Source organism: Diceros bicornis, chromosome 27 (genome assembly GCF_020826845.1).
Source record: "Diceros bicornis minor isolate mBicDic1 chromosome 27, mDicBic1.mat.cur, whole genome shotgun sequence".
NCBI classification, from domain to species: Eukaryota; Metazoa; Chordata; class Mammalia; order Perissodactyla; family Rhinocerotidae; genus Diceros; species Diceros bicornis.
In genome coordinates, this window is record NC_080766.1 from 36556569 (window position 1) to 36574278 (window position 17710).

At 44.4% G+C, this 17710-nt stretch overlaps 1 protein-coding gene across 5 annotated transcripts in view; it reads left to right on the forward strand.

Annotated features, from left to right (window-relative positions):
• The window catches only part of DOP1B (DOP1 leucine zipper like protein B), a 98973-nt gene that overhangs the window by 66522 nt on the left and 14741 nt on the right, over positions 1–17710 (forward strand). For 4 of the 5 annotated variants that reach the window (XR_009215796.1, XM_058523071.1, XM_058523069.1 and 1 more), the window contains 10 exons: positions 2511–2633; positions 4364–4498; positions 8229–8284; positions 9845–9949; positions 10050–10116; positions 10494–10638; positions 15473–15558; positions 15776–15885; positions 16008–16154; positions 17190–17251. Coding sequence is in view for 4 of the 5 variants with exons in the window: in XM_058523071.1 (XP_058379054.1) it covers positions 2511–2633; positions 4364–4498; positions 8229–8284; positions 9845–9949; positions 10050–10116; positions 10494–10638; positions 15473–15558; positions 15776–15885; positions 16008–16154; positions 17190–17251 (1036 nt within the window). In the remaining variant the exon portion in view is untranslated. The remainder of the gene's footprint in view (positions 1–2510; positions 2634–4363; positions 4499–8228; positions 8285–9844; positions 9950–10049; positions 10117–10493; positions 10639–15472; positions 15559–15775; positions 15886–16007; positions 16155–17189; positions 17252–17710) is intronic. The other variant, XM_058523070.1, reaches the window with a different exon arrangement.

Sequence of the window (17710 nt, forward strand, 5' to 3'; positions counted from 1 at the left end):
CTCCCTGCTCAGCCATGCTGTGGGACCTTGGACAGGTTGTTGTAGGAGGTGCGGTAGATTCGATCAGAGACATAAAAAGGAACTTTCCAACCCAAACGAATGGACTGAGTACACACTTTATTATATAGGGAAGGATAAAGGCAAAAGTTAGCAAATAGATATGGAGAATACAGGAAGTAGCTATATACAAAGAAACATCAGACTGGGTACTTATAACATCCAAATAAGTCAATAAAAAGAGGAAACAGCATCAGATCGATCGAAAAAGAGAAACATCAGATCGGGTACTTACAACATCCACGCCCTTACACTGAGGAGAGTCCCTTTAATTGACACAGCTAGGCGGGAGTGCCCATCGAAAGAGGTCTTGGGCAAGGCGTTCCCCCCACAAGCAAGACTCTCAACAGGCCTCAGTTTCCAGCAGCTTATATAGTATGAGTAATCTCCAGAGTAAGCGTTTGGTGTTCTCATGTACAAATGGTTATCAATTGTGTACGTGCATTGAGTTCCTTGATTATCGTCCTAGCCCAGCACACATGGCCAGTCTGTCCCAGGCTATGAAGCCCAAAGGGTCTTGTAATCTTACAAATTGCAACTGTCTCTGTGGGAGAAGGGCCAGTTCCCACCACACAGAAAGCCACTTTATATTTCTTTGTGTGCTGGTGGCTGTAGGTTCATGAAACGGCCAAACATGGCTATACTCATGTCAAGACACAGGTTCATTAACCCCTCGGTGCTGTAGTTTCCTAAGTTGGAAGCATGATGCCAGGCACCATCCAGAGCACTCTACGTTTTTTAGCATATTTAGTCCTCACCTGCAAGGTAGGTCCTATTGTTACTCCCAGGTTACAGATGAGGACATTGGGGCATAGGGAGAGTGAGTTAGCCCTTGACTGCACATCTGATAAACTGCGACGCTGGGATTAGACCCAGACAATCTGATGCCCAGGTGGGTGCGCTTTTAGGTTCTGTGATGCACAGGTGGCCTCCAGAATGTTCTGTCAGTTCCAGGGGTACCCTCCAGGGGAAATCTGCTGTATTTCAAGCTGCCACAGGAACCTACTTTAATTAAGCCCAGATCTGCTCTATAAAAGGTTCAGAAAACCCTTAGGCATGCAACCTCTCTGAGCCTCAGTTTCCTTGTCTGAAATGAGTCTGATTATTAAGTGAGTTATTAGTACCTACCTCAGGGGCTGATGGAAAGGTTCATTTTGATGATGGCTGACATTTACGGAGCAGTTAACTCTAAGTCCTCCCTGAGGGACCCAAGGCCTTGAGCTGGGTCCCCTGGTCCTCTCTCTAGAGCAAAAACCATGGTGGAATGGGAGGACCATCCCACGCTCAGTTGTGTCTAACGTGATGCTAAACGTAGGCAGTGGGGACATAGCGCTCAGTAAATTCATGCATTCGACAGACATTTGCGTGCCTGCTGCTGTGTACCAGGCCCTGATTATACACTGGTGGACAGCATAGAGGAAGTCTCTGCCTTCATGGCAGACACAGACATAAACTGGCAATTTAAGAATAATGATGGTAACGCTACAGAGACATGTAGGGTGCCCTGACAGCATGGGACAGAGGAACCCAACCTGATCTGGGGGCCAGGGAGGCCTTCCTGAGGCAGAATGGCTGAGCTGAGACCCCCGGTTGAGAGGATTTGACGAGGGGAGATGTGTTAGAAGCTGGGAGACCCACAGGATTTACAGAGGAAGGAACATGGCAGGTTCCAGGAACAGAGAAAAATCCATGCGTAGCAAAAGGGAGGGTGGTGACTGATGTCCAGGGCCATGTTGTAGGTTTATTTTAAATTGGTTACATAATAAAATTAGTTGAATGTTACTTATTTCTGGAAATTGAAAGACATCTTTCCTGGGGCCGGCCCTGTGGCTTAGCAGTTAAGTGCGCGCGCTCCACTGCTGGTGGCCCGGGTTCGGATCCCGGGCGCGCACCGATGCACCGCTTCTCCAACCATACTGAGGCGGCGTCCCACATACAGCAACTAGAAGGATGTGCACCTATGACAGACAACTATCTACTGGGGCTTTGGGGGGAAAATAAATAAATAAATAAAATCTTTAAAAAGAAAGAAAAACATCTTTCCTAATGACTATAAGCCCTCCCTGGGTTGACGGAAACAAGCTTAGGCTGGGGGGTTTCGGGATGGGAATAGTGCCGGCTCCGTTGCTTGGTCTCCCTGTTATCACTCTTCTCTGCAAAGCATTAGGGGGCTTCCTTCGAGCCCCTTCCCTGCTTGAGGGGGATATTTATCGTCTCCCAGGAGTCCCTTCCTGCTCGGCTCAGCTAGCCATCTTCTGTCCACCCGCATTGCCCACTGTATGTCACACACCCTCACTCATCCAACTCCTCTCCCCACGACCCACAGCACAGTGTTGGGAATGCTGAGACGGCACGGCCGCACTACCGGCATTTACAGGTGTGGCGGTGGAGTAGATGGTACCCTATAGCCCTGGTGCTACTCTTCTGTCACTCTTCTCTTTTCCATTTTCTAGACCATACGACAAAAAATTTTAGACTTCTTGAATCCCTTGACAGCCCATCTCGGAGTTCCGTTAATGGCTGCTGTGGCCGCCGTGTGGAGCAGAAAGAAGGTGAAATGTCACGGTAAAACGAAGGTAACGTTTGAAAAAGGAAGTAGTAGTTAGACTTACTCTGCCCGAAATACCAGAGTCATGTGTAACCAGAGGTCACATTGGAGGCTGACGTGGGAAACCGTTGAAGTAGTTTCAGCATTTCAAATGCATGAGATAATTTACCTGTGACTCATTACAACTAGCACTGTGTGCTGGGTGGGTGGGGAGGGGAGCCCAGCCCTGACTTCTGTTTTCTGATCCCTCTATAGTGAGTGTATAGTACTACTATTTAACCTTTTTAATCCAATATCTAGTAGTGTACGTATGGGAATGTATGTAACACGTACATTTCAAAGACTAAATAAACCACCATGAACCTACCACCCAGCTCAAGGAATGGTTCGTGATCCCACCTGTGAGCACCCCGACAGGCCCTTCCCTGGTTGTAGTACCATCTTATAGCTTTTCTTTTTAATCATTTTTTAAAAGACTTGAATTTTTTTAGAGCAGTCTTAGGTTCGCAGCAAAATGAGAGGAAGGTACAGAGATTTCCCATACAACCCCTGCCCCCACACATGCACCGCCGCCTCCGTTATCAACGTCCTCCCCAGAGTGGTGCATTTGTTACAGTCAGTGAACCTCACTGCACATCATTATCACCCAGGGTCCATAGGCTTTTTTAATTTATAAAAATACTACTTATAAAAGTTTATTAAAAATTTAAATCATCACATTTCTATCCATAAAAATAACTTCAATTTGCATTTCAACCATTCTTGATCCACTCACTGCTCCAGGGGCTTGGTTTACCTATTTCTGCAACACATGCCTCTTCCTCTGTTCCCTCCCTTGACCATCCAGGTTCCCACCTCGTATCTCCCTCAGAGGGTCTGTCCCACCCCCTGGACACTAGCTCAGTGCCCAACGTGAGCTTCTGTTCCCTGAGGAGGCGTGAGTGGTTGGTGGCCTGGGCCACCCTGCTTACCACCTGTGGGGTCCTCCCTGGAGATAAACCTGGTACTTCTAAGTGCATATGGCCATGTTATGCAGATTTCTGTCATCAAAATGTACCTCCCACATGGGCTTTCCTGCCAGGGCCAGCTAGCATGAACCTGACTTATCTGTTTATCTTCCTATTCTCATACTTTTGGCGCTGTCTCTTGATGACAGGCTGTTTCCTTCAAATTAAGTTTATCTCTTTCCAAAATGCTTTCTAAGCTTGAAGATACCAGTGTCATTGCCCCATCATCAACTGCGCTTTTTATTTCTAATTTCTGTCAGATGCTGATTACGTTATTGTGATGAAATGCGTAACTCACTCTTTATTCCTACCAATGGAGTCCCTTACCCAGTTTTCATTTAAGTATTTGTTTAAAAGATTAAAACAGGGGCCAGCCCGGTGGCACAGTGGTTAAGTGCGCACCCTCCGCTTTGGTGGCCGGGGGTTTGCAAGTTCGGAACCCGGGTGCGCACCGACTCACCGTTTGTCAAGCCATGCTGTGGCGGGGGTCCCACATAAAGTAGAGGAAGATGGGCACGGATGTTAGCCCAGGGCCAATCTTCCTCAGCAAAAAGAGGAGGATGGGTATCGGATGTTAGCTCAGGGCCGATCTTCCTCACAAAAATAAATAAATAAATAAAAACTTTAAAAAAAAAAAAAAAGATTAAAACAAATCTCTTTCTCCAGGGGCAACTATTATAGAACACTTTCTGGGCGTCATTCTTTTGTTTTCTCTCTGTCAACTTTAATGGAATTATTTTCTTCTTGGCAGATCCTCCCGGCAGCAAGTGCGTCCCAGCTAACCCTCGTCGACCTGATTTGTGCGCTGAGCACCCTGCAGAAAGACACGGTGCTACACCTTGTGAAGGAGGTGGTGAAGAGGCCACCGCAAATTCGAGGGGACGAGGTCAGGACCCTGGGGACCCTCCCGATGCGGGTGTGGCTTTCCCATAACCTCACGTCTTATAAATTTTGTTTGGGCAGGAGATAGAGGTCTCAAGAGCAGCGAGGAATTTTGGTGGTTGTAAAACAGAAGTGTTCTTAGTGGGCTTGGGGGAGAGCACGTGAAATGTGCCTCATAGGCTTCTGTGCTCCTGTGTTAAAGTGGGAACTGCTTGAGGTCAGAGCCCGTCTTTCATCCTTACATCCCTGCTGCAGAGCCGCTGCCCGGTACACGGGTTCTTATCAAGTACCTACTGTGCGCCAAAGTGAGTAAAACCTTTAGAGAGAGGACATGGGACTTGCCTCAAGGAACTTGCAGCCCAAAAAGCATCAAAGATAAGCCAAGCGGGACACTAGTTAAAGGTGGTGAAGACCAATTTTATTCAGTGACTACTGCAGTAGTGGAGAGAGCTGAGCTCAATTCCGATTTGTGCAGAGGTAACCGGGTATTTTAACCGGAGAATGAGGGAGTAGAGAGAGGGGAAGAGCAGGGGCTCCAGCAAAGTCCGGGAAGTGGAAAGTTACACAAAAGTGGGAAAGGGGGTTGTCAGTGTGGTTAGGCTGTCTGGGTTTGCTGACTGGTGCTTATGGAAGGTAGGCTCCTACACTCCCACGGAGTCTGGGAGACAGGGGCCCTGTCTTTTTTTCTTTTTTCTTTTTTTTTTTTTTTTTGGTGAGGAAGATTGGTCCTGAGTTAACATCTGTGCCCATCTTCCTCTATTTTGTATGTGGGATGCCACCACAGCATGGCTAGATGAGTGGTGTGTAGGTCCAGGCCTGGAATCCAAACCTAGAAACCCCGGGCCGCCGAAGTGGGGTGTGTGAACTTAACCACTATGCCACCAGGCTGGCCCCCTTGTCTTTTTTTGATGTTGGTATTTCAAAGGGATGGCTCCTAGGTCCTCGAGAAGGGCATTCCTGGGTTGTAGGAGATGCGTATACATCTCAAAGGGACAGAGGAAGGATTTATAACTGCACACTTTTCTTAATAAATGCTCTGAGAGAAAGGGAGGTCGGGAGTCTCTCAGGTGTTGGTTGAACACATGGCAAATTGTTTTGGCAGCCTTGAGCTTCCTCAGGCAGGTGTTGTGAGGGGGCTGGGGTCATCATCCTGGGGACACGGGCTTGAGCTGCTAGAAACCATGCTAGTGTCTGCTCAAGTCTCTCAGTGTGGGAGGGGGATGAAATGGTGCTGAAAGTCTCAGCCCTTACAAGACATGGTTGAGGCCTATTTGAGAAGAGAGCTCAGAGGAGCCTGACTAGAGTTTGGTCAAGGAGAGCTTCTTAGTCAAAGGGCAAGTTAAAAATATGCATCGTTTTTATCAAAGTAGGAAATGCATGTCAGAGGGCATAACTCATTCTAGACATTCTGAGAAAGAAGAGATTTCCTGGGGCTGCAGTGAAAGCAGTGGCATTTGAAGGGTGATGTGACAACCATGAACATCTTACAGTGTTTCTGCTCAGTTTCTGCTTGGCAGTCGAGGGTACTGTGGGGCGTAGAGACCTTCTTTGGTTATGCACAATGGTTTTGAAACAGAACAGACTTTGTGGTTTAACATTTTTATGCCCTTATAGGTTTTGTTTTTATCGAAGTGGACCTCCTCATTGAAAGTGTAGGAGCTGTTTTGTTCTTAATTAATTAATTTGATAGAAGCCAGTGATTTATTTCAGCGTTGAAATAATTGCCTTCTATCAAGTGATTTAAAATCGTACAGATAGGAAAAATTTAAGAATAATTGCCTGAATGAAAATTAGTAGAATGGAAAAAGTGATTATTAATAAATATATATAGTTCTACTTAAACCTATATTCGTACGCCAGTGTTCATAATAGCATTATTCACAATAGCCAAAATGTAGAAACAACCCAAGTATCCATCAACGGATGATTGGATAAACAAAATGAGGTATGTACACGCAATGGAATAGTGCTCAACCTTAAAAAGGAATGAAATTCTGACACATGCCACAACATGGATGCACCATGAAAACATTATGCTGAGTGAAATAAGCCAGACACAAAAGGATGAATATTGTATGATTCCACTTATATGAGGTATCTAAAGTAGTCAAATTCATAGAGACAGTTTAGGTTTAGTTTAGACATTTTAGTTTAGAATGGTAGTTATCAGGGTCTGGGGGAAGGGGGAATGGGAGTTAGTGTTTAATGGAGACAGAGTTTCAGTTTGGGATGACAAAAAAGTTCTGGAGATGGGTGATGGTGATGGTTGCACAACATTGTGAATGTACTCCATATGTTTATTGAAAATCAACTGTGTACAGCAGTGTGGGGAATCCTAAATAGTGAAACTGTACCTGCCCTCCGTCAGCCTATATTCTAGTTGGGAAAAGAAGATAAGACTGCCTAAAAGTTAGCACTGTGTAGCCAGATTATGGAACCGGCGAAGTGCTTAAGGAATCGGAAGTAAAATGGACACAGGCGACTTCCACAGTGTTTGTCAGACGTCTGCCCCCGGGTCTCCCTCGAATGCCTGATAGTCCTATTGTCTTTCACTCTTGTACATAAATACTAAAGTATTTTAATGCTGGAAGAGAGCAGTGGGGATGGAAGGGCACCAGATCCTGAGTGGATTTGCATTTACAACTCTGAGCAAGTCTCAGTCGTCAGGAAATTGACCTTCCGCGCTGGCGGTCTGCCCTGCGAATGGCATTAAGATGCGGAACTGCAGGTGAGCTGTCCTCCGAAGAAGGCTCTGTGACAGCTTTGATATGCAGAACAGGCACTTTTGTTCCTTCCCATCATTTGAATTTCTACAAATATCTGCGACTTCTAGTCTCCTCTCTGGCTTAAAAAAAACTAGATCTTGTCTGGCTGGCTGGTTTTTGGCTGCTCCAGTAACTAAGTTACATTTTGTGGTTAGTTTGTTAATTAGCTCAACTTCTATAACTTCTACAATAGCTTCTACAAGGAGGGAAAAGAAATGTGTGTTTTGAAAACCAGTTTCTAAGTAGTTCCAGCCACTTGGGATTTAGGAAAATTTTCTGGGCTGAGTTTGAGGGAATTCCTGGAGCTAAGAATTAAAATTTTTTATTGTCTCTTGTCTGTCGCTAGCTGCATGCATCCATGAGGGTCAACACTGGCCACCAACTTTTTGTTTGGGGAGGTTCAGTTATAAGGCCAAATTTTCCCTGAATGCTTGTTAAGAACTGGAAATGGAAAGTTGGTAAACATAAAGGGAGTCACTCTGGAAATCTAAGGGGGCACTAATGATTTGGGACCTCCTAGGAAACATTCGTTTTTGTTATACTTGGGGGAACTTGCATGTTTATTATTTTATTTATTTGTTTGTTTGTTTGTTTGTTTGGAAGATCGGCCCTGAGCTAACATCTGCCAATCCTCCTCTTTTTGCTGAGGAAGACTGGCCCTGGGCTAACATCCATGCCCATCTTCCTCCACTTGATATGGGACGCCGCCACAGCATGGCCCAACAAGTGGTGCGTCAGTGCGCGCCCGGGATCGGAACCGGCGAACCCTGGGCTGCCGCAGCAGAGCGTGCGCACTTAACCGCTTGCGCCACTGGGCCGGCCCCGCATGTTTTTTTATTATATTTGCAAGACTTGTTGGTTAAAAACCTTTGGTTTGTTAGGATATAGATTCTGTTTGATTTTTCCTATTTGAATTTTTCAGCCCACTTCCTACCAATTTGGAGTAATGAGTTTCCCTTTAATTTTCAGAAATCGCCCCTCGTGGATATCCCAGTGCTGCAGTTCTGCTATGCTTTTATCCAGAGGTAACGCAGCCCTCTCAAAACATCTCCCAATTGTAGATGCTACTGCAATGATTATAAATAATAACTCGGATTGTGTTTCTTGACTATGGGAGAGCCTTTGTTCAGAAATACCTTACTAGTGGCCTGATTTCTTCCTGAGGTATAGGGGTGCCCTGATAGTCTTACTTTTCCTTGTCTCGAGATCTAATCTGGCATTTTAAAATCCATGCACTGTATGTTGAACATTCTGTGTCAGCAAAGCTTTATGTGAGGCTTGGTAAACTTTAAAGGAAACAGTTTGCATTAAGTTAATACCAAAAAAAGAAAAAAGGAAAGTGTTCAAGACCTCTTTTAGAAAAAAGAGAAGTGGTTATTTTTGATTCTGTCCTCAGTGCTGCCCCCATGTTTTCTGCTGGGCGGCTTCTGCTTGGGTTTATGAGCTTAATATCCATCCGTATTCAGCAGTCTCAGCTACAGGAGGTATTGAAGCGGATTCCCCAGGCATTTCTCCACAGTTGAAAAGGAACTTGACTGGGCCCCGTTCAGATCTTTCAATGGCACGTCCCAGGGGCAGCTCCCACACCCCTCTACCGTGTGGGGCGTTCTGTGTTGCAGTAATGAGGGCAAAGAGGGTACAGACCCCTTCTCAAGGAAGCCTGATATCTTCACGTATCTATCAGGAGTTTCACAATAAGTAAATCTGACAACCAGGTGCAGGCTCTTGGTTCACACAGTTCATGTTTGTGGTTATTCTGACTCGCCACGTTCTGAAGGTGCAGGAAGGTAAATCGAGGGTCGTGACCCCGGGAGTCCCTGGGTCTGGAGTCAAGGTCAGACCACTGTTCACCCTTCACCCACAAGTATCACTAGTTGTTTCCTCCAGGAGTTGAAAACGAGCTGGTCATGTCCCTCCTCATAGCTGATAGGTATTGTGACACTGGCAAGTGTCTGTTACATTGCTCCAAGGGATACCTGAGCTTTCAAAGCAGCTGTGGGTTAGATTCTTATCATCCTCCTCTTGCAGAGGAGGCATTGCTGAGGTCGCTCGGGAGGCAGTAAGTCGGGGACCAGGACTCAAACCTGAGGCCCTCTGGCTGCAGCAGATGGTGCTGTGTGGCCTCGCTTTGCAGCAGCAATCTGAATCCTCCTCATTCCCTGTGGGGCTTGACCTGAGAGCTTCTGAAGATCAGCTTCCCGGTGGGTGTGACCCCTGGCCCAACGCTTTGCAACCTTTGGATGGCCCACTCTTCGTTACCCACGGCATCAGGGAAGCTGAATGTTAGAGTCAGGCTGGGGAAATCAAAGACGATCCTCTAGTTCAAGGCATGTATTTTATTTACGAGGAAACCAGGAGCATCTGACCTGTCAGCGGCAGGATTTCAGGTCTCCAGACTCCAAGTTCTTGCCAGAATACCAAAAAAAAGCTTGTATATATGTTAATTTAGAAAAGAACAAACAGATCAGTCAGATATACCATCTTCCCTCTGCTTTCCAACCACCTGGATCTAAAACATGCTAATAAATATTTTGTTTTCACTTGTTCATGGGTGGTTATTTTTTCCTATGTTTTTTTTAAAATAGGCTCCCAGTAACAGACTTGCAGGAGAACTTTCCTTCATTGTTGGGTGTGTTAAAGGAGTCTGTGCAGTTGAATCTCGCTCCCCCGGGATATTTTCTGCTTCTCAGGTATCTGTCGTGTCACGGCATTCACATTACCGTATTTTTCTACTGGAACCTATTTTATTTCTGTAGGATTCTTAGTCTGAAGTTGATTGTCTTTCAACAGCATGCTGAATGATTTTGTAACAAGAACCCCCAGCCTGGAAAGCAAGAAGGATCAGAAAGACCTGCAGGTCTGTATGTGACAGAGTTCAGCAGATCATTACTGTTCCAGGGCTCTCCAACTTTAGAGGATGTCGTTATAGATAATAATCCCTGGGCGGAATTGGATCTTAGATTTGCATTTGTTCTCAGGTCTAACTTCCACCATCACTGTCTGTAAAGTCTCATTAATAATTTTTACACGTTGATAATATTTTGGATATATTGGGTTAACATTATTAACTGATTTCTTTTTTACTTTTTAATGTGGCTCCTAGAAAACTTAATATGACCTATGTGGCTCACGGTTCTGGATTGCATTATATTTCTACGGATGGTGCTGTTTTAGGCACTTAAGAGTCTTTTCCTTAACTAACTTCCTTTCTTCTTTCTTCCAATGACTCTCAAGGAAGTCACTCAGAAAATCCTGGAAGCTGTGGGGAACATTGCTGGCTCTTCCTTGGAGCAAACCAGCTGGCTAAGCAGAAACCTGGAAGTGAAGGCCCAGCCTCAGATCTCTCTAGAGGAATCCGATGCCGAGGATGATTTGTATGGTAGGTGTAGAAGGGTCAGAAAAGAATGCTTGCTGACAGCTAGTGGGTCTAGTTTTTTTTTTAAAGTAAACTCTCTGTTTTTACTTCTCACAACATAAGTTGCAGTATAATAAACAATAGGATTCACTGATAGTCTCCCGAGTGACATGTGCTACTGTGTTAAGCCCTCACCGAGCCTGGGGGCCCAACAAAGTAACTTCCCAACATAATTTGCATGGACTCAGTGATAGAAATCTGTGTAGGAAAAAGAATATGAGAATACATGTTTTTCTTTTTGTGGAACCACGGAGAGAGAACTCAGTTAACCAACAAACTTGTCGGGTGGTTGTGTGATTCATTTCTGACTAGCACACCCTTGCCTTTCAGTGATCCTTGTGTTTAGTTGTTGGCCAAGGTGTGAAGATTCTGTAATGGGGGTCACATAGACTAGGCAGACCCCAGCATTATATTATAGCTTCCTAGGGAAATGGTTGGGAGACTCGCAGAGGAGACTCATCCATTTACTCGGACGACCAGTGATCAGTCAGGTACTCTTGAGGAGTCTGGATTAAATTCGATAGTGTAGATTGTCAATTGCCAGTATCCCAAAGACCACAAGACAGATCTGTCAATCAAGCAAATCTTGGGTTATTAGACCTACTGCAGTGAAGGAGACACTTAGCAGAGTCATAGGAGTGTCTCACAGGGAGCGTTGGGGGAGGATGTTTACAGGGTTGTAGAGTCTTGGCTGAGTTGTTTGTGGCAGATCTTTCAAGGTGGAAAACTGGGGGGGATTGGGCAAAGTGAATGATAAAATACCTCTAGGTTGATGGGCACAGCACGAGGCGAGGGTCCAGAAGTGAATCTTGGTGAGCACGCCACTCCTTTTGATAAGTAAGCCGTTGTAGTTGGTTTACAGTTTTTCTGTCAGGATTAAGTATATCTTGGAGCAAGTAATTATTTTTGTGGTTCTCATTATTATTCAGCACCGGGGCAGGAAAGTATGCCCAGTCCCAGGTTGCTTAACACCAGATGAGAAAATAGGTTTGGTCTCAGTTTTATTAACACGGACGCAAAAAATTACGTCTCAGTTCTCAGTATGCGTAGCAGAGTACCCACCGCAGAGTAAATGTTCAAACCCATTAGCTTTTCTGACTTCTGTCATAATCATTCGCAATAGTTATAGCAACAGAACCGAAGCTAAATTTGTGCTTTTTAATATACAAAGGAAGAAGTGTCAAGAAGTTAGGGCTCTTTTCTCTTGCAAGTAACAGAAATCCATTTTAGACTAATAGATATAAAACAGCAAAACAGAAAACTTTGGCTCATGTAAGTGAAAAGCCCAGGTGTCAGTATCTGGTTTTAGGCATAGCAGGTGCTCAGATGAGGTGAGTCAAGTCTCGTGCAGAGATTCTTGTTGGCTCCTCTTGGGCCATGTAGCTGACCCAGCAGTCAGGAGGAAGAGCTGGTGCACTGGAGCCATGAGAAATGGGCTTCCACCCAAAAGGGGGTTCTCTTCCCAGAAGGAGGAAGGACGGTGAGCTGGACGGACAAACTGCGGTACCATCATCCATTACTTCTACCATGTTTGTTTAATAGCTAGTTTTGTGGTTTGCATAAGAAAAATAATTATACTGTAATTACTCTGTAATGAAGATACTATAACTGGTATACTGTCATTTGCTAATATAAACCAACAATTATGCTTTCTTAGGCTGTGGTTATGGTCATAGTTGTGGTTCTGGGGAAAGAGAGCTCTTGCGTCTCCTTGGCTAACTTGCTGTCAGTTATTTCTGTCGTACGTGCTGATGTGCAGATTAAACTGCTTCTCCCCCATCAGTGCAGCTGTGCTGACTGTGTTCAGTCGAGTGTTATTGGGCCTGGCTTTTGACCAGTAATTAAATTTAACTTCAAGACAGTACTGTAGTAAAATAATTACTTGATTTATTTTAAAAAAAGAAGTTATAGAATTCTAAAGCTGGAGGTGATTTTTGACCTTCTCTATAAGACTTGATTAGCAAATTATAGAGTACCAAAAAACCCAAGTGTGGACCATAACTATTTTGTTTCAGTCTTGGACAAACTAAGTATACATATTGGCCACGTAAAGCATGATACAGAATGAAGCTTCAAAGTGATGTGTATTTCTCCACTTAAAGTTTTATGCTTGCAGTGGATGTGCAGGGTCTTATGTGTAAATTTGTGTCAGTATGTGCCACACGCTGTGTTCTGCGTACTGGTGCTACAGCAGCAAACAAAATGAGCAGGGCCTCTGGGCGTGGAAGATGATAATCAAAAAGTAAATTAGCAAAGGTGTCTTTTCAACCCTTCTGAAAATCTAAAATTATTTCATAATAAAAGTTTTTTTAAGGGCCAAAAAACCAAATCAATTACCAAGAGAATTTCAGGTGGTTCTTAGTACTGTGAGGAAGTGACTGGGAGTGGGGCAGGGGCCACTTTAGATGTTACAGAACATGTGCCCCAGCAAGTGACAGTTGTACTGAGAAATGAAAGATAAGGGGGTAGTTGTGCAAAGACCTGGGCAGGCACTGCCCAGAAGGGATGGCAAGTCCTTGAGGTGGGAGTGGGCTTAGACCAAGAAACCTGAAGACCAGTGTGGCAGGAGCTTAAAGAGTAGTGAGCAGAGGTCAGGAAGGAAATGGGGACTGAAGGTTGTTGGACTTGATATAGAGCATGGTTAGGAGCTTGAATTTCATCCCACTTGCTGTGGGAAGCCATTAAAGTGTTTAGACAGTGACAGGATCTTATTCAGTCTTTAGAAAACATCGATTGCTGTGAGCAATATGGGCTGTATCAAATGAGAGTAGAAACTGGAAGTCCAGTTAAAAGGATTTCGCAGTGGTTTGGGCAAGAGATGATGTGGGCTTGGAGGCAAGAGTGATGGAGAAAGGCGGACTGATTTAAATGCAGAGTCAATAGAACTTGCTGATGGATTGGATACAGTGGTTTAAAAAAAGGCAATCAAGGGTGACTTAGGTTTTTGGCTTAAGCAATTTATTGAGGTGGAGAAGACTGAAGCAGGAACATTTTAGACAGGGCAATTGAGTTTGGTTTTGCAAGTATTAAATTTGAGATGTCTGGAAAAGAGAAGGAGCCAGAAAAGACAATTAAGTGGTCCCTAGGGTAGGAGAAAAACCAAGAGAGCATAGAGTCATCGAAACGACGAGAAGAGAGTGTTTCAAGGAGGGAGGAGGAACCCAATGGAAGGCTGCTGAGAAGTAGAGTGAGATGAGGCACAGACCCACTGGATTTGATAATATGGAAGTCATTGGGGGTGGGAAGACTTGATTGGAGTAGGTAGAGAAGAGTATGGGGGATGAGGAAGAGGAGATAGTGAAGATAACTCTTTGAAGCTTAGTTGTCAATAGGGCAGTAACCAACTAGTACTAAGGACCAAAGAATATCTTTTAGTTGGTCTGTTTTTAAGTTGAAGTATATCAAAGCTTATTTGTATGGTGATGGAGCAGTGTGGCAGGGAGGAGGAAATTAATACCTAAGAGAGAAAGGATAGTTAGAAAGCGAAGTCCTTGACAGCCATGGGGCCAGGATTAATATCATAAATGGAATTATTGTTCTTCGATAGGAGCCAGGAACATGTCCATCAAAACAGGAGACAAGGCAGAGAACATGGATATAAATGTTCTAGATTAATAACTCAGTGTGGCCAGACTGAGGGAGTTCCCTTTTGTTTACATTAATTTTCTCAATGAAATATCAGGTGAGGGGCCGGCCCCGTGGCTTAGCGGTTAAGTGCGCGTGCTCCGCTGCTGGCGGCCCGGGTTCAGATCCCGGCGTGCACCGACGCACCGCTTCTCCGGCCATGCTGAGGCTGCGTCCCACATACAGCAACTAGAAGGATGTGCAGCTGTGACATACAACTATCTACTGGGGCTTTGGGGGGGGGAAATAAATAAATAAAATCTTAAAAAAAAAAGAAATATCAGGTGAGGTTATCAGCTGAAAAGGGAAGGGTATTGATGGTTATTGAGGGAGGATGTGCAAGAATTACGTTGGAGACTGGGAAAGCCAGCATACCACCAAGGTACCTGTGGTAGGATTCTCTGGTAGCGTCAGGTCCCTTTTGAGATTCGTGGTCATGAAATAAAGTGAGATCACTTTCATAGTAGTTTCCTTTTCTCCAGAGCATTTAGCTACACAGAACTGCATAGGCGGATCATTGGGTTTAGCCAGCTTTGCATTTTTCTAGGTGAGTGCTTCAGGGGGAGAGAGAAGCAAAAGAGTTAAAGATGTTTGCAAGGTAGATGATAGACCATGGGTGTAGATGGGGAGGTAGACAACGGAAGACCTGGAGGAGTTGCTGGGTAGTTAAGGTGGTAGATTCAAGGGATTGGAGGCCTGTACAAGGATTCAGAAAATCGTCAGAGCAGAGTTCCAGGAGTAAGTGAGCAGGAAATATAAGATGGGGTCGGAGTAGGATGTCGGAAATGGAGATTTTGGAAATTGGTGAGGTCAAGGATATGGTGGTGACAGTGGGTGGCTGAGCTGAAGCAGAGTAAAAGATTGTTGGAAGAGAAAAGGTCAAGAGGCCGGGATGTTAGAGGGATCATCCAAGGGGATGTTGAAGTTCCAAGAATGATGATGAGAATACAAATGGGGGGAAGACAGTGAGTTGGTGCTAATTTATTTGATCAAAATACCCAGATTCTTAGTTGCTGAAATTGAACATGTAAACAGAGAAGACTACCTAATGTATACTTATATACATAATCAGTATGAAAAGTGGGGACTGATCACTCACGTTCATGTGATGCTCTGGGGGCATAAATGATGACCCATCTGCCATGATTAGAACACAAATGCCTCTTTCTGTCAGCAGATACTGCTGCCACCGCCTCAGCAATGGTGTCCGCGTCTGCCCCTTCGGTGTACAGTGTGCAAGCCCTCTCTCTCCTGGCAGAGGTAAATACACAACTGACTAGTCCTCCCTTACATAAGTGACTGCCGTCCTGAATCTCTGTGAAGATGGTCCACTCTCAGGTGCCAGTGAGCTTGTCAGTCAGTCTTGGCCTCATGCTACATCGTGGAGTTCTCTTGTTAGGTTCCACCTTGAGAGCTAAATTTCTTATTGTCGCTTGCTTCAGAAGATTTCTGTTTTCCTGCAATCCCATTCTTTTAGGTTCTGGCATCTCTCCTGGACATGGTTTATCGAAGTGATGAGAAAGAGAAAGCAGTGCCATTGGTCTCGCGCCTGCTCTATTACGTTTTTCCTTACTTACGCAATCACAGGTAATGTTGTCTCCTCTACGTGTCCCACCCAAATGTAGAAAAATAGGTTATGGGAATGCATCAAGTGGTCTTCCCTGGGCATGCTCTGACCTTGACCTCTCCCGCTTCCCTCCCCCATTTAGCGCCTACAATGCTCCCAGCTTCCGGGCGGGTGCCCAGCTGCTGAGCTCTCTGAGCGGCTATGCCTACACAAAACGAGCCTGGAAGAAAGAAGTCCTGGAATTATTCTTGGACCCTGCTTTCTTTCAGATGGACACTTCTTGTATGCAGTAAGAAATGCTACCCTGATAAAAATGTGCTCTGAATCTTCACGTGGAAAAGTGTTTCAGTTTACATAGTTAATTCTCATACCTGAAATGGGAGCAGAGTTAGCATCAACCCAAGTCCTAGGGCAGCACTGTCACAAGCTCGCATGTTAACTCTGTATTCATGGGAAAGGAATTAAGCCTTTTGAAAATACAAAGGTGCCTTTTTTATCAAAAGAAGAATTTCAATTAAGAGAGCATATTATTCCTAAAGAACATAATAGGGGGTTCCAGTGGTACTTGGTCTAGTACTTCTTTATCTTGACCAATGTTAAGATGAAAGAGCCTGCTGGTGACACTGCAGCGTCCTTATCCCACTTCTCAGCCTACACTCCACGAGTTCTTACTGAGACCCTGCAGCCAGCCAGGCCCTGCCCTGGCAGCAGAGAACCATTGCGATACAACTGGGAGATGAACTTCCTGTGCCTTTTTCTTGGAGGTCAACAAACCGCTCAGTGACTCTCCCCCTGGCTTGGCTGAACGTGTCTTTAGTAATGGCAGGGATAGAGGGTGGAGATCCATCAGCTTTTTTGTATGGCCTGAAAGTTTGCCTGCCACCACCAGAGCCCTGTGGCTTTCACCCTGTAATTCTGTTGCTCTCCAGGGGAGCCCATTTGAAAACTAGTGGTCTTTGTCTTCACTACCCCCCACTTCTTTCTATCAACACAAGTGTATGAACATAATCCTGTGTGCACCTATTTAAGGGCAACCCTTGGAAAAGCCAAAGAACCTTGACAATTTATATTTTCTTTTATGGTAAGCTGAGAATTATTCATTATTTCCTGTATTATTCATTCCAGTATTCCTTCCTTATGTTAAGGTTGTAAATGAAAAGCTTTTTTTGCTTAGCTTTTTCTTATATAAAAACTATCTATTTCACTAACTTTTCAAAAGACAGTTTTTAATAGATCCTAAAGGGGCATGTTCTTTTTTTTGAGGTTGTTAAGTAGACTGTCATCCTTTGCATATTTAATTAATTTTGCTTTTTTTAATATCCAGTTGGAAGTCCATTATTGACCATCTTCTGACTCATGAGAAAACAATGTTTAAAGATTTAATGAGTAAGTTCTATGTTACTTGTACATAAGTCACACTTTAAAGGACCAATGCCATCGTAGTCAGCTCTTACCACGTGTTTCAGAACTCTGCTCAAGCCTTTTATGGTGGCATCTAAGCTGTAAACTGTAATGTGATGTGCATAATGTCAGGACTAAATGAATGAGCCCTTCCGGTTTTAGTCTGTTGACAAGAATGCCTTAACAACCTTTTCTACAGCTTTAGAGTGGAGAACTACTTTTGAAAGTAGTGTTAAGTTCACCATAATTTATTAGGAGTAATTTTCTACACCTCATATCCTCTTCTAATGCCCTACCGTTAAGTATTATTAAATAAGTATTTTTACAAATCAATATGTGAATAACCACGTGCCCTTACTTAATCAAGACGATGAATTTTCACCAGGAAAGACAGGAATTATCCTAGTATGAGTTTTCTATCACTTACCTCTAATTGTAGCTTTC